The sequence below is a fragment of the Cervus elaphus genome, chromosome 11 (assembly GCF_910594005.1).
Source record: "Cervus elaphus chromosome 11, mCerEla1.1, whole genome shotgun sequence".
NCBI lineage: Eukaryota > Metazoa > Chordata > Mammalia > Artiodactyla > Cervidae > Cervus > Cervus elaphus.
This window is the reverse complement of record NC_057825.1, coordinates 30,720,382-30,734,364: the sequence shown is the minus strand read 5'-3', so window position 1 is coordinate 30,734,364 and position 13,983 is coordinate 30,720,382. Positions and strand designations below refer to the sequence as shown.

Genomic DNA, 13,983 nt, shown 5'->3' with positions numbered 1-13,983 from the left:
CAGGACCTCGCTGGATAATTCCCACCCCAGGGCTCTATGCCTTCATTCCTCTAACTCTTCATTGTTTAGCGCCAGGTACTGGCTTGGAAACGGGTGGAATGGGTTGGAGTCTGTGCCGGCCCCCAACCCAGGACCTCACAGTCTAGTTGGGAGAATGACCCAGGAACAGGCAAACTGTATCATAAGTGCTCAGCCAAGGCCCAGAGCAGAGCTGGACAGGAGAGAACCCAGACCACAGAATGGCTACAGGGCAGCCTGCTAGCAGAGTGATGAGAGATGGTAAGAGATGAAGCTGGGAGGCAGGCAGGCAGGAGCTGGATGCTGGAGCACCGTGTCAAGGGTTGGGCTCTGTCCTGAGAGCAGTGGGGCCGTTGGAGGCATTTGGCAGGGAGTAACAGAACCAGACCTGTGCTTTGAAATGATCACTCTGGCGGCAGCATGGACCCTGGACGGAGGGGTTGTACTGTTGAGGCCATTGATGCAGGCCTGGAGTGATGTTGGCCTGAAAGGTGGGCGTGGAGACTGAGAGGAGAGGACAAATTTAGAGGAGGCAGAATCAAAGGAGTTTCCAAACTCAGTGCCTAAGGGCATAAGGAAGACCATGGGTTTGGACTCTGAATTCCTGCATGGATTCAAGGTATCATTTCTGAGACAGAGATAGGAAGAGCAGGTCTGTGGCAAGGTGATGTCAGTTGGGATATTTGTGCCTCTGGGCTAAGCATGTGTGGGCAGACAGCTTTATCCTGCATCCCTGGCTTCTTCTAGAATCTATATTAAGGGAGTGGGTTGCCCTGGTGTGTCAGAGGCTGGAGCAGGGAGAGATGAGATTGATGCTGAATGCCAGGGCTGGGGGTGAGGAAGATGACTCATCCCACTCCCTTTTAGGGATGGGGACACCGCATTCCTGTTAAGCAGCTTGACCAGGGGCTGGCAGCCCCGTGAACAAGCTTGGGCTTCTTCCATCTCCTCTGCACTAGGGCGGGGGCCCTGCTTTCTGTGTCTTTGCCAGCTTCTCTCTCTGCTAAAATCCCCAAACCTGGGGCCTGTGTCAGCAGGAGCAACTGGGTTGGTGGTAAGTGGGCACAGTGCTCTGTACGGTCAAGCCTGTGGTCTCATTCACTTCTCCTCTCTGCCTGATGATTGTGGTACTGTCATCCCATTTTCAAGATGAGGCAAGCAAGGCTCAGGGAGGTTAGAAGTCTTGCTTCAGTCACACAGCTGTCCACTCTGCCTCCAAGTCCCTTTCCTGGATCCTGTTTTTGCCCCTTGGGAGGCTGGGGCAACTGCTGTCCAAATAGAAGGTGGCAGAGGATAGACAGAGCTCCATGGCGTGGAGGTTCAGCGACAAGGGTGAAACAGAGGAGATGCAAAACCCATAGGGAGGGGCTGCCCACACACCTACTATAGGTCTCCCCAGCCCTGAGAACCCTCATGGCCCTTCACCCAGGGCCTATGAAATCTAAAGTCAAAAGAGATAAGTTTCTTCACTTCTGGTCAACTTGGACTTTGCTTTTTGGTCCAGAAGCCAGAGGGGATAGTTGCAGCCTGGCTTTTCTCTCCCTGGACACGCAGATGAAAATACAATAGCCTTTCTGCAGCTCACCACTAGGTCCAGTGTCTGGGGCTTTCAGGGGGTCTCTGGTCACCCTCCTGGCCACCAAAAGTCCTTCATGGAAGAAGGCAGGGGCTAGAAAGAATGACAACAGTAGCCTGCTCTGCAGTGACACACACATAGCTGGGTTCATGTGACACTGGACTTTGCGGGTTCACAAGTTCTGCTGCTGGTCACCACCTCTGCCCATGGATCAGCCCAGGGGTGCAACGCAACAAGACCAACAAACGACTCAGGTATTTTCTAAAAGGATTTGAGTAGAACTAAATCTTCATCCCCCCTTATCACTTTGCACACATACAATTTAATTAGCTTTCAATATATAATCTTAGAAAAAAAAGAAAAGAAATTCTACAGATTCCTCCCACCCCAAATTGTTCTTTGAGAAAGAAAGGAGGTTTATCTCAAGTTTCTTAAGAAAAAATCTATAGGCACACAATGCATTGAAATAACATTCATTACAGGGAGCTGCATGCAAACCGGCTTCTCTAGTCAGAGATGAGGGACAATCGCTTGACCTATTGCAAATCAAAAAACATTTCCCCATCACCTGTATTTTTCAACTGGTTAAGTTTTAAATGAAAGCCCCAACGCCCTTTCTGGGAAGGCACACTAACAGAGCCCCAACTGAAATTTCAACTCAGTCGATGGGAAGATAATTACAAGAAACAAAATGTGAAATTTAAAATCAGGGCACTAATGAAGTCTAAAAATACCAGTGGCCCATCCTTTTGGCTGGCAAGACCTGTTCTTCATGGAGGGGATCTTTTCGTAATTACTCGGCTCCGTGAGAGACCAGGTTGTCATGTCAAACAATAGTAGGAAAAATCGCGGGACTTTAATGAGCTAGATCTCAAGGAGTTCTATGGTGGATCTTATTATAATGCCCGGCAAGCTTTCAGACAGAGAACAGGAGAAAAGGAAAGTTCTTTTTTTTTAAAGTAGAGTTCTGACTAGTGTTGATGCTCTCATGTGGGGCCTCTTGGTTCCTGCTCAGAGCCAGCTGCCTGTCATTTAGGAGTGTGAAATCAATTGGACTTCGGAGATGTAAAATCCCTAGGGGCAAAATTAAAAGTGACCCAAATCCAAACCCACGTGGGCTTGTCAGGAAGATGATTCTCACGTAGCAAGTTTCGAAGATTTGGTTTCAAAATTCGGGTTTCTTATTTTAAAAAATATGCAGTTGTTTGACATTAGATCTGACAGATAAATTATAGCTTTAGCAATAAAGGCTTTTAAGATTAGAAATGAAAGGAGAAATTACCTTAAAAAAAAAAGAAAGAAAGAAAAAACCCACTCAGGCTTGAGTTGGGAGGCATTTGTGCATGCAGGCTTCATTGTCTTTCTTCACCACAAATACCGGGGGGAGAAATCAGCTGACGAGGGCCGTAAATAGAGAAGAGAATTCAATGTAATTTCTGGGGAAACAGCCAGTTCACTGGAGAACTATGGAAGTTGGTGTGATGGACAGGTCACCAGGTCACCAGCTGGGGAATCTAGTTGGCTCCCCAGAAGGCGGGGCTGTGAACACTTTCTAGGCCCACAGCATTCCCAGGCCTGGCATGGAATTCACACCATAGTGGCAGGAAGAGTAAACCCCACCAGGGGCCCCTCTTTGCTCCTTCCTGTCTATGGGCTCAGGCCCATGATAGAGGATGGTTCACACTGTCTGACCCCACATGCTGTTATAGGCGTGGCTCTGCAGGGCCTGCAGGCCCAGCGTGAACAGGAGCTCAGCAGGGACCTGCCTTGACCACCTACATCTTCATGATCTTATGAACTCAGATGCCTAATGGTGATCAGATGTGCCTACGCCTGGCAGCTTCAGGGGGCAGGGTATGTTAAACCCTAAACCAGGAACCGGTCCTGTCTGGGCCAGTTACCTTTTTGAACAGAACCAACACCTTTTGCTGGGGGGATGCTTGAAATTGGCAAGGCAGCAAGAACTTCATCGGTCCTAGGAGTTTCCCTGGGATGGAGTGAGGGTGGGGTGGACACACACTCCTCCCCCCACCTGACGGTGAGAAGAGGGAAACTCTGGTGGTGTTTCAGGCCTTGGCACAGCCTTGGGCGTAGCCGGACACCCAGTACCCCGTGTGTCACAGTTGGTGGCATATAAACTGTGGGTAAGTTTTTTTTTTTTTTTTTCAAAGGGAGAGGGAGCTTAACCAAAACAATTCAAATAAAAAAAAAAAAAAACCCAAAAAACAATGTAGTCAATTTTTTAAAAAAGATCTTAAACAAAGCAAGAGTTTACCAAAATTTAGATGTAATTTTCTCATTTAAAACTAGTGCTGATTTCCAAAACAAGGGCAGTCAGGGCTCAATCAGACTGGGAATTAAACCCGACAGAGATCTAGACACGGCTTTGTTGTTGGGACGCTTGACAAGGTCTGGAAATTGCTCGCAGGGATAAAGATAGAGATTCAGGAGAGCAGGCTGGAAGAGAATGGCTGGTTGGAGCCCTTACTCTGCTAAGACTCTGGTCTGCAGCCCCACTCCACATCTCAGAGTTCGTAAGTAGGGAGGCTGAGGCGTCTTGCCCGAGGTTCACACTTCCTAGACCATCTACTCCTCTTTCAGAGGTAGCCTAGAAGCCCAGCAGAGCAGACCACCCACTATGCATCCTCTTGTCCATGCCTGGGTCCAGGCCTGGCTGCCCTGCCTTCCCACTCAGCAGTAGCAGAGGCCCAGCTGAGTGGACCTTGAGGGGATGGGTGAATCTAGGGGTATGTAAGCTCCCCTCCTCCGACACCCCAGACTCAGCTGCAGCCCCAGGTCCTCCCAGCTGCTCTGCATCCCGGCTGGCTGCCAGACCCCTAAGTCTGGTCAAGAGTGAGGCTGGTTTGCTGACACCCTCTGCTCTAAGCCTCGGGCCAGGGCCCAGCCTAGAACCATATCCTGGTGTCTTCCCTCCCCCGGCTCTGTTCTCAAGGATCTGGAATGAAAACGGGTCCTGGGGAAGGGGGTTAAATGAAGGCTGGAGGTGCTCTTTCTTGGGGTCTCACAGAACCCCCCATGGGTTCTCGAAACCAAACATTCAGCTGCCTCAGGATGGGCCGGGGAGGTGTCCGGGGGGGTCTTCTGGGTCTCATTTCACACCCCTGAGCTGCTCTCATCCAACGCACAGCAGTGGGTGCTTTTCTGGGGGGGGGGGTGAATGGGCACACAGCCAATTCATGTTCTGACTGTTTTTATGAGTGGAAAATGGAGAAGGCCCCCGAAGGGACTGTTCTAGGGGGCCCTAAGAGGAGGATTTCTGCTCATGCTGCCTGTGGCCTGGCCTTGGGTCAGATGGGAGAATGGGCCAGGGTCGGGCTGAAGGCGGAAGGCCCTGGACTTGGCAGGCTCTCCCCTCCCTCCTCTGCTTGCCCACCCACGTTTTCCTGCCTTCCTTGTCCTGCCCTCCACCTTCCCCTCTGCCTCCCCAGTCTAAGACCCAGCTGTCCCGGGCAGGGAGGCCCCACTGAAGCCTGGATGGAAGCAGTGAAGGACTGCTGGGGAGCTGGGCACCAGGAACCAGGCTCCTGTGCGTGCTGTGGTGGTGACCACAGACGGGGGCACAGGTGCGGGCACATGGGAGCGTGTGGGCAGCAGGACTTACCTTTGGGGTGCCCGGGGTCCGTGAACTCATACTTTCCCACGCCAATGGTCCGCAGCATCTGCAGCCCGTGGGCCGAGTCTGACGTGGGGGGCCCATTGGTGGCCGGGGCACCGCTGGGGAGAGTGGCAGACGGCTGGGCCGGCGGCAGTGGAGGCAGCAGGGGCCCTGCCATATGGCCGTTGCCCACGGCGGTGGGTCCCGGGCGGGCCACCTGCCCGATGCCGGGCAGTGTGGAGACAGCCAGGGGCTGTGGGCTGGCGTACAGGGCCTGGGCAGGCATGTTGACCACCACGCTGCTCAGCGGCTGGGAGGGCGGCTGTGGGAGTGAGTAGTGGCCTGGCATCAGCGGGAGCTGGGGCCCCACGTGGGGAGGCAGTGAGGGGGTCACCCCGATGACCGGGGCCTGGACGTTCACCGCCGGGCTGAAGGTGGGAGGCTGGGCCACTCCATAGGAGTGTGCAATCAGGGCAGGCTGGCTCCCGGCGGCCACTGTGGTCACCCACGGCCCTGTGCCTGCAAGGGAAATGGAACAGATGTCATCTGCCGGTTACACAATTCACTCAGCAGACACCGACCGACTGCCTCCAGCCCTGGGCCGAGTGCTGGGGTCAGAGAGGTGGACGAGGAGCCTGTGTCCTTGGAGCTCACAGACTAGGAATCCGTGATTAGATGAAGCCCCACTGGGTTGGCCCTCACTAGTTGAGTGATCTTAGGCAAAGCCTTCCATGAGTAGATTCCTCATCTGCCAACTTCACCGAGTTGCTGTGAGCAATGAGATGACACCCAGAACGAGGCACCCAATTTTGATAATGAGAGAGGATGGAGAAAACTAGAAGCTGACAAGTGTCCGTGAAGCAGTGCCAGCAAAATTCTAGAACGGGCCGCTAAGGGGGCTTGTTTCCAAGCCTGTAGAATAGGAAGTGGTGTCGCTGTGAGCAAATATGATGTCTTTAGGATAAGGCGGGCCATCTGACACTCAGTCCTCTGCAGGACTGGTAGGGAGCCTGGAAAACCACATCAGAACTTCAGAGCACAGCTGGTGAAACCTTGGATAACTCCATGGTGAACATATAGAGAGGTAGAGCCTCAGAAGTGATTGACTCATGAGCCAGTGAATGGCCCAGAGGATGCTGGAGACATCAAGGGAGGTCTCTAGTGATGTGCTCACCTTTTCTATCAGTTATTTGGATGATGGAATGGAAGACATATGACCAAGTCTGCAGGTGACATCATGTTGGGAGGGTTAGGCACAGGTCAGCAATATAAGCAGGAAAAGATGCTAAGAGTCATACAGGAAGATATGGACATGGTCTTGCTCTTGAGTCCCCCACACCCAGCTGCTTAAGCCAGACTGTGAGGAAATGGACAGAGTAGCCCCCTGGACAGCTTTGGGGTCTTACTGTTGAGAGAGCATGTGATGTGGTTACCAGCAGAGCAGAAGTGAGGTAAGGCTGCAATCATCGAGGTAGAGGGGTTGAGTGAAGAAGGTACTGCAGACCATTCTTGTGTTCTGTGTGTTGGTTCTGAGGGATGCAAAGAGAGGAATAATGCCCAGGAAGGTGAAGGGACTAGGCTTGAGGGCATGTTCCTCCTGCAGAAGACTTGGAGGGGGATGAATGGGGGTCTTTAGATATCTGTACGGCTGTGGTGTGAATGGCCAAGCTCATATGTTTTGTGTATCCCAAGGGGAGGCCTGGGATCAATGGGAGATAACAGGGAAGGTTTTTGTTATGGTTGGAGCTGTCCAAAGAAGGCCTGAGATGCTATAGGAGGTGGTAAACCCCCAGTTCCCAGTGAGTGGAACCTCTCAGTTCTCATGTAACTGTTTGCAAAGCAAGACCTCACTGGATGGATGACTTAGGAAATTTTATGAATCAGAGTAGTGAGATTTGGGAATGACTAACCAAAATAACTCAAAGCAGATTCAGAGTCACTCCTATGTCATTCTCTCTCCCTTATTCTTCCAGTATTTTCTTGAGCAACAGAGAAAGGGATAGAGACACAGCCCAGGGAATTACACACAGTCACACACCCTCTGCCCCTCCTCCCTGTCCTGGATGCAGCCTGAGGTCCGGGCCGCTGCAGGCCATTGGTCAGGACCTGCTGAGGAGCTCGGCCACCCAGAAGGTCTCAGACACCTCCGCCTGCCCCAGCCGGAGGGTAGGTGTCTCCGTCCACCCTGAAGTACACACCTGGATTGTCGCTCTCCCTCATCTGTTTGGAGGGTGGCTCATCAGTGTCCCAAGGCGTGGACTGATTGATGGGTGTCTGCCCCCATCGGATGCTGGTCGTGAGTCCCTGGGACTGATTGTCTGCTTTGGAGATGCCGGGGGCCTGGAAAGAAGCAGAGCAGGGGGGTGAATACCCACCGCCTGGCAAGAGTCCTGCCCTGGTGCCCAAACCCCAAGCAGTCCTCCAGAGGCAGAGACCTGGCCCTGCATCCAGTCCCTCAAGAGAAGCACAGGGTGTCTTTATTCAGTAGCAGCAGCTGTGGCCTCAGCTAAGTTCCTGGCCTCCAGGAACACCCAACCTAACCTGGTGCCTCCCCCATCACCTGAGCTATCAGAAAGGAACGAGAGCTTTGTACTGTGAGAAGTAAAGTTCCCTCAGTCCTTGGGTCATTAATAAACCGCATCAACCACGGATGGGCAGGTATTGAGCACCAACTGTATACTCAGTCCAGGCCCAGGAACACCATGTGCTCAGCCTCTGACTTGTGAGAGGACAACTCTCTGATGCATTATCGCCAGGCCCCATCCTGCCTCCATGCCAGCCTCCAAGGCCCCCAGCATCCCACTCCACAGAGGAGGTGTGGAAAGGTGGAGACTGGGGCCCCGGGAGGACAGCACAGGTCCTGACACCAGGCCAGAAGGCAGGGAGCATCTTCTCTGGGACCCTCAGCTCCTCCCTACAGAAAGCAGGTAGGCTCTCTGCCCCAGGATCTCATTTACTAATTCATGTATTTAATGAGAAAACCAACCTCAAGGCAGAAACAAACACTAAGACAGCATTGGTCTCCCTGAGCTATCACTTTACCATGGAATATTATATAGTCAATAAAAATCATGCTTACTCCCTAAGGAGATGGCAAAATGTTTACAGTATAATGCTGAATGAGAAAAGTAGGACATAAATGACACACGTATAACCTCACTGGGTAAAATAATATGTGTAGGAGGGAAAAATCCAGGAATGGATTAATATGGAAAAAAAGTCTCAGGAATGTCATTCTTGGGTGAAGGGATTCAAGGACACTTTTATTCTTTTGTCTACACCTCAGTTCAGTTCAGTCGCTCAGTCGTGTCCGACTCTTTGCGACCCCATGAATCGCAGCACGCCAGGCCTCCCTGTCCATCACCAACTCCCAGAGTCCACTCAAACTCATGTCTATCGAATTGTTGATGCCATCCAGCCATCTCATCCTCTGTCGTCCCCTTCTCCTCCTGCCCTCAATCCCTCTCAGCATCAGGGTCTTTTCCAATGAGTCAACTCTTCGCATGAGGTGGCCAAAGTACTGGAGTTTCAGCTTCAGCATCAGTCCTTCCAATGAACACTCAGGACTGATCTCCTTTAGGATGGACTGATTGGATCTCCTTGCAGTCCAAGGGACTCTCAAGAGTCTTCTTCAACAACACAGTTCAAAAGCATCAATTTTTCAGGTCTACATCTCTGTATTTGCCAAATTTTCTACTATGGCCATTCCCAGTATTTATAATATTATAATATTTATAATAAGAAAAAAAAAATCCAAAAGACACGTTGGAGAGTCCCGTACTGGGACGTGAGGGGTGAGTCTCAACAAGATAGTTCCAGGAGGACTGACCAGAGCTTGTTTGAGGGTAGCCAGAGCCCAGCCAGGTTGGGGGTAAAGTGTGAGGTGGGGTGTGGGCAGACAGTCACCCACTGGGGACAGTCACAGAAAGCCAAAGGGGCCTCCAGGTGCACCTGCAGGCCTCTCTCAGTGAGGCCACAGCGCTCTGGACTCCTGCTGGAAGCTGACTCAGTGACCCAGCTGGCGGGGTGGAGGGAGGCAGCGCCCCCTTCTGGGCATCTCTGAGCAGCGGGACTCTCCTCGCCAGGAAGCCGGGATGAGTCCTGGCAGGTGGGAGGGTGGACGGACTTAGCCGGGCTCTGATGCCTAATGCAGATGACAAACAGCGCCTGCATCAGGGCCTGCTGGGAGGAGCGGAGCGCATCCTATTAGGACCGTAGGCTGCGCTGAGCTAATTGCATTAGGCAGCACTTTATCTCTGGGCTGCATTTCAGATGCTTCGCTTCTGTGAACAGCGCAGGAAACAAAGGAAAAGAGTGAATCTCCCGAGGGAGGAACAATTCTGCGGACAAGCTTCCTTATCAGAGGAAGGCCTCTGCCCCATTTCTGTCTGCGGGACAGATGGGAGCTTAGGATAGGCGAGGGGCTTGGGGATTTAGCCGCCCTCACCAATAGTCAGGGAATTTAGGAAACAATAGCTTGGCATCTGCAGCGTCTTTATATAGAGGGCTTTCCCGCGTGTCCTGTCTGCAGCACCCCGTCTGTTTCCAGGCTCTGGGGGTGCCGTGGGCTCAGAGGTGCAGAGGTTGCTCCCCTCATAATAAGAGGCATCTGGACCAGGGCGGGGGGTGGGGGGGAGAAGCCAGTGTGGTGTCCTGTTTGGGGCCCTGTTTTTGGGTTGAAGTTTGAATGTGGAGTCCCCAGGCCCTCTCACCAGTCCCCTCCTTCACTGGCAATACAACAACTCTTTCTGCCAGTAGGGGGCGCCACAGCCCCTCCATGCGGCCTGGAATTCTTGGAGGCCACCCAGGCTAGAGGCAGGTTTGGTTTTCCAGGTCCTCCTGCAGCCGCCCTTTGTCCTCTAATGAATCAGTATCCATGGCCCCAGCCTGGTTAACTCGACGGGATGGGGAAGGGCTTTGTGGACCTGGAGCCCTGGGCCTGGTCCTTAGAGGCTGCCACTGCTGCCAGGAAGGGTGGTTGGGGTCTCCTCCTTGAGAGTGGGTAAGTGAAAAAGTGAAAGTCACTCAGTCAGGTCTTTGCGACCCCATGGACTATAACCCTCCTGGGTCCTCTGTCCTTGGAATTCTCCAGGCAAGAATACTGCAATGGGTTGCTATTCCTTTCTCCAATGGATCTTCCCGAGCCAGTGATCAAACCTGGTTCTCCTGCATTGCAGGCAGATTCTTTACCATCTGAGCCACCAGGGAGTGGGCAACCAGACTGTGAATCTTCAGGAGTTCCTGCTGGTCGCTTGTGCCTTTGCTGGCAGTTTGGTTTGCTCTTCAGTTAACTGGGCCCCTGCTCTGTGGTCGGCCCTGCCCAAGGCACCGGGGACACGCAGTGTCTGAGACTCAGCCGTGCCCTTGGGGGTCTGCTCCCCGCTACACAATCTGTGACCCAAGACGCACTCCCGAAGGAAGCTGGGGGTGCAGGGGCGGGCCCAGGGCACTGGCACAATTGAGCTGTGGCTACAACAGGCCTGCTGTCTGCCTGTGTCTTTCACGACTCTCACAAGCGAGTTCAACCTACAAGAAAGAGGTTGTGCTGGAGAAGGAAAACAGCCTATTTTTTTTTTTCTTTTCTTTAGGAAAGATAAATAAGGACACTCATTCTGCTTGGCAGTAGCAACTTCTGAAGCTATGAGCAATGTGCAGTTCAGGACTTTTTATTTATTTTATTGAATAAATGAACATTCCCTCCTTCACTCCCTCCAGAAAAATACACACGGGTGGTGCTCTTTGCGGAGGCGGCTGGACGCCCAGGTGATGAAGAATGTGGCAGCTGGTGATGTGAGTCAGCTTGGCTGACTGGAGCCCCGTCCTCCTGCAGGGGGGCTCCAGGCCCAAGGTAGACTCGAGGTCCCCAGGCTCTAGAGGTTTCTGGGGGACCATGTATGGGTCTGCACCTCCAGCTCTGAACTCCAAAGGCCAGGCCTCCTTGAGTTTCACTTCTCGTCGCCAGGGGGCTCCACCCCAAGAAGGCACAGACAGTGCCAGGAGAACAGCCTGGGTGAGGGTGGGGGGAGAGGAAGGCAGGGTGAGGAAGCCTCCCCTCTCCCCCTCCCACTGCCATAACCGAGGACATCGCCGACCTTTCCCCAGTGTTCCTGGCCTTGCTCCCGTGACATGATGGCCCTCGGCACAGAGGCAGGCGAGGAGAGCCCTCCTCCTGCCTGGCGCCTCCACGTGGCCCTCTCTGCCCATCATTGGCCAAGCAGGCTTCTTTCTGCTTCTCTTTAATGAGATGCTAATAGGATGCATCATTAACGCAGCAGCTTTTAAACCCTGAGCTCTTGTAAATTTTCAAAGGTCACATTTTTACAGTGGCTGACAGCATCCTGCTTCTTTCAGTGGCTGAAGAACACTGAGGACCCCCATCCTTTAAGGATGCAGCCCTCTGTGAGGGGCGTTGAGGGCTGAGGCGCCCGTTGGTCAGGGAGCTGGGAACCTCCACCTGCGACAAGCCCCCCTCCCCTCCCCCAGGTCCCTGGGTTGTGCTCTTCTAGCTTGGGGAGAACCAGTTACACATTGCCTACAGAGCTGCCCTGGGGCCCTTGCTCCACTTAAGGCTGCAGGTGGTGAAGATGCCTGGCAGCGGGGGTGGGCAAGGGGCTGACCTGCTGGAGGGGCAGCTATGCCTTTCCTTCCAGGAACATCATTTGCTCACCAGGCTGCACACTCGTGAACATGCAACAGCCTCAACAGGCTGCCTCTGCTGATCTGTCCATCCAAAGGGGACCCTTTTTTCTGCGTTGCCCAAAGGTGCCATAGAGGCCAGCAGCATCCCAGGTGGTCAAGGAAGCTTGAAAGATGACGGAATGGGACTCCCTGGGGCCTTGCCTCGCCTCACTTGTTCCCACCCCTTGCCCCGTGCACTTGATGGTCACAGCCTCCAAATGCTGCCCTTCAGGGCCTGTACTGATCTGCACTGGCAGGTGGGCTCCAGAGTGGCAGGGATCCGCATGGTGCCCGGCCCAGCTCCTGCTGGCCTGGTGTAGGTGCCCAGGGAAGGCAGGGTCTCTGAGCTTCAGTGCTGGCCAACAGTAGGAGTGTTCATCACTGTTGATTCACAAGTGCATGTAGGTATGGCCTGGCCTACACTTTGGGAGAGGGAATAACGGGAGTAACAGAAAAGAGACGTGAAATGGCTTAGAGCGGGAGACCCTGGGACATTTCACTGGGGAGATGTTTCCAGACTGTGGGGGCCTCGTGTGCTATGACCCCAACACTTGCCCTGGCTGCTGCTTGGAAGGTCTAATGCCCCAATCTGCTGACCTCGTGGCCCAATGCCTGAGTATGATAGGAGATGTGGGGGCTGAGGTTGACTTCTGCCCCCGTGGGGCTGGGGGAGAAGCTGAAACTCAGCTTTTCCCACTGTTCACCCAAGGACATCAGGAGGGGGTGAACCAGTGAAGCCCAGAAGTTAGGGAGAGCTGATGTTGGACCACGAAAACTAGGAGGGATTCAACAAGGCCGACGATTTTGGCTAACTTTGCCACCAAAGGAGCCCAGAGCTGCAGGTGCGTTTGCAGTCTGGGTACAGTGGATAGAGCTCCAGGGGCCACTTCTGGGGGCTCATGAGGGCTTCCTCCCGGAGGAATGACACTACCAGTGTCCAAGTCCTGCTCCTGCCCACGAACCTGCCTCCACAGACGGGAACCTGTGAGTCTCGACGCTCCTGTCGCTTGCGTGTTCTGACAGCGCGGGCAGGGACTGCCATCTGCTGAGCGTCCCTGAGAACAGCCGCCCCATCTTCACAGCAGTGAGACTGTTCCCCCAGGGGAGCCCAGCGTCCCCCAGCCCTCACCTCGCTTTTATCCCTCAGACAACACTCCAGTGTTTAATCCCTCTTGGCCTGAAGCACCACTGGATGCCAAGGTGCACCCCAGCCGGGCGGGGACTGGGGGTGGAAATGGCCTTAGTGAAAACAGGAGCGGCAGGGCGGATAGTCGTGGGAAGCCCGCAGCTGGCCACGCTCCGGGCTTCACCCACAGCCGCGCTTTTAACCTCACGTGCTAAGTCGCTTCAGTCATGTCGGACTCTTTGTGACCCCATGGACTGTAACCCACCAGGCTCCTCTGTCCATGGGATTCTCCAGGCACGAATACTGGAGTGGGTTGCCATTTCTAGCTCCAAGGGATCTTCCTGACCTTCTTCTAGAGTCAGGATCTTCCTGGATCTTCCTGATCTTCCAGGTTTGTTCAGGGATCCAACCTGCCTCTCTTATGTCTCCTGCCTTGGCAGGCGGGTTCTTTACCTCTAGTGCCACCTGGGAAGCCCTTTTATCTCATGCTGCTGCTGCTTCTGCTGCTAAGTCGCTTCAGTCATGTCCGACTCTGTGCGACCCCACAGACGGCAGCCCACCAGGTTCCGCCGTCCCTGGGATTCTCCAGGCAGAATTATGACTGGAGAATTATGGCTCCCCATAATTCTCACCTAATTTGGGAAAGAGAGTCTTTGGTGAGACACCCATACAACCCCTGGTTCTGAACTCTAGGGCCCCTTCTGACAAGAGACTGCTGATATGGCCTGAGCCCTGCAATGGGCCTTTGACTCTTTCTTTTTTTTCCCTGCCTTTTGAACACCCCCATCATGCCCCCATCTTGAGGTGGAAGCCAGAACACATGCTCTGCCAGCTTCCCTTGGGGCTGGAGCATAGGCTTGTGCCTGGCTGCTCAGACACCCTGGGGTGTGATTTCGGTCTGGGGGTGCTGGGCGGTATGAGGAAGCCAGCCCAGCTCTGAGTTCACGCTCTGCAGTGGTGGTGGCAGAG

General features: G+C 53.6%; 1 protein-coding gene across 6 annotated transcripts in view; it reads right to left on the bottom strand.

The window, feature by feature from the left end:
- Nucleotides 1–13,983, bottom strand: part of KLHL29 (kelch like family member 29) — a 326,752-nt gene that overhangs the window by 62,896 nt on the left and 249,873 nt on the right. For all 6 annotated transcript variants that reach the window (XM_043917266.1, XM_043917268.1, XM_043917263.1 and 3 more), the window contains 2 exons: nucleotides 7,409–7,550; nucleotides 5,217–5,729 (listed from right to left, as the gene is read on the bottom strand). In XM_043917266.1, the coding sequence (XP_043773201.1) occupies nucleotides 5,217–5,729; nucleotides 7,409–7,550 (655 nt within the window). The remainder of the gene's footprint in view (nucleotides 1–5,216; nucleotides 5,730–7,408; nucleotides 7,551–13,983) is intronic.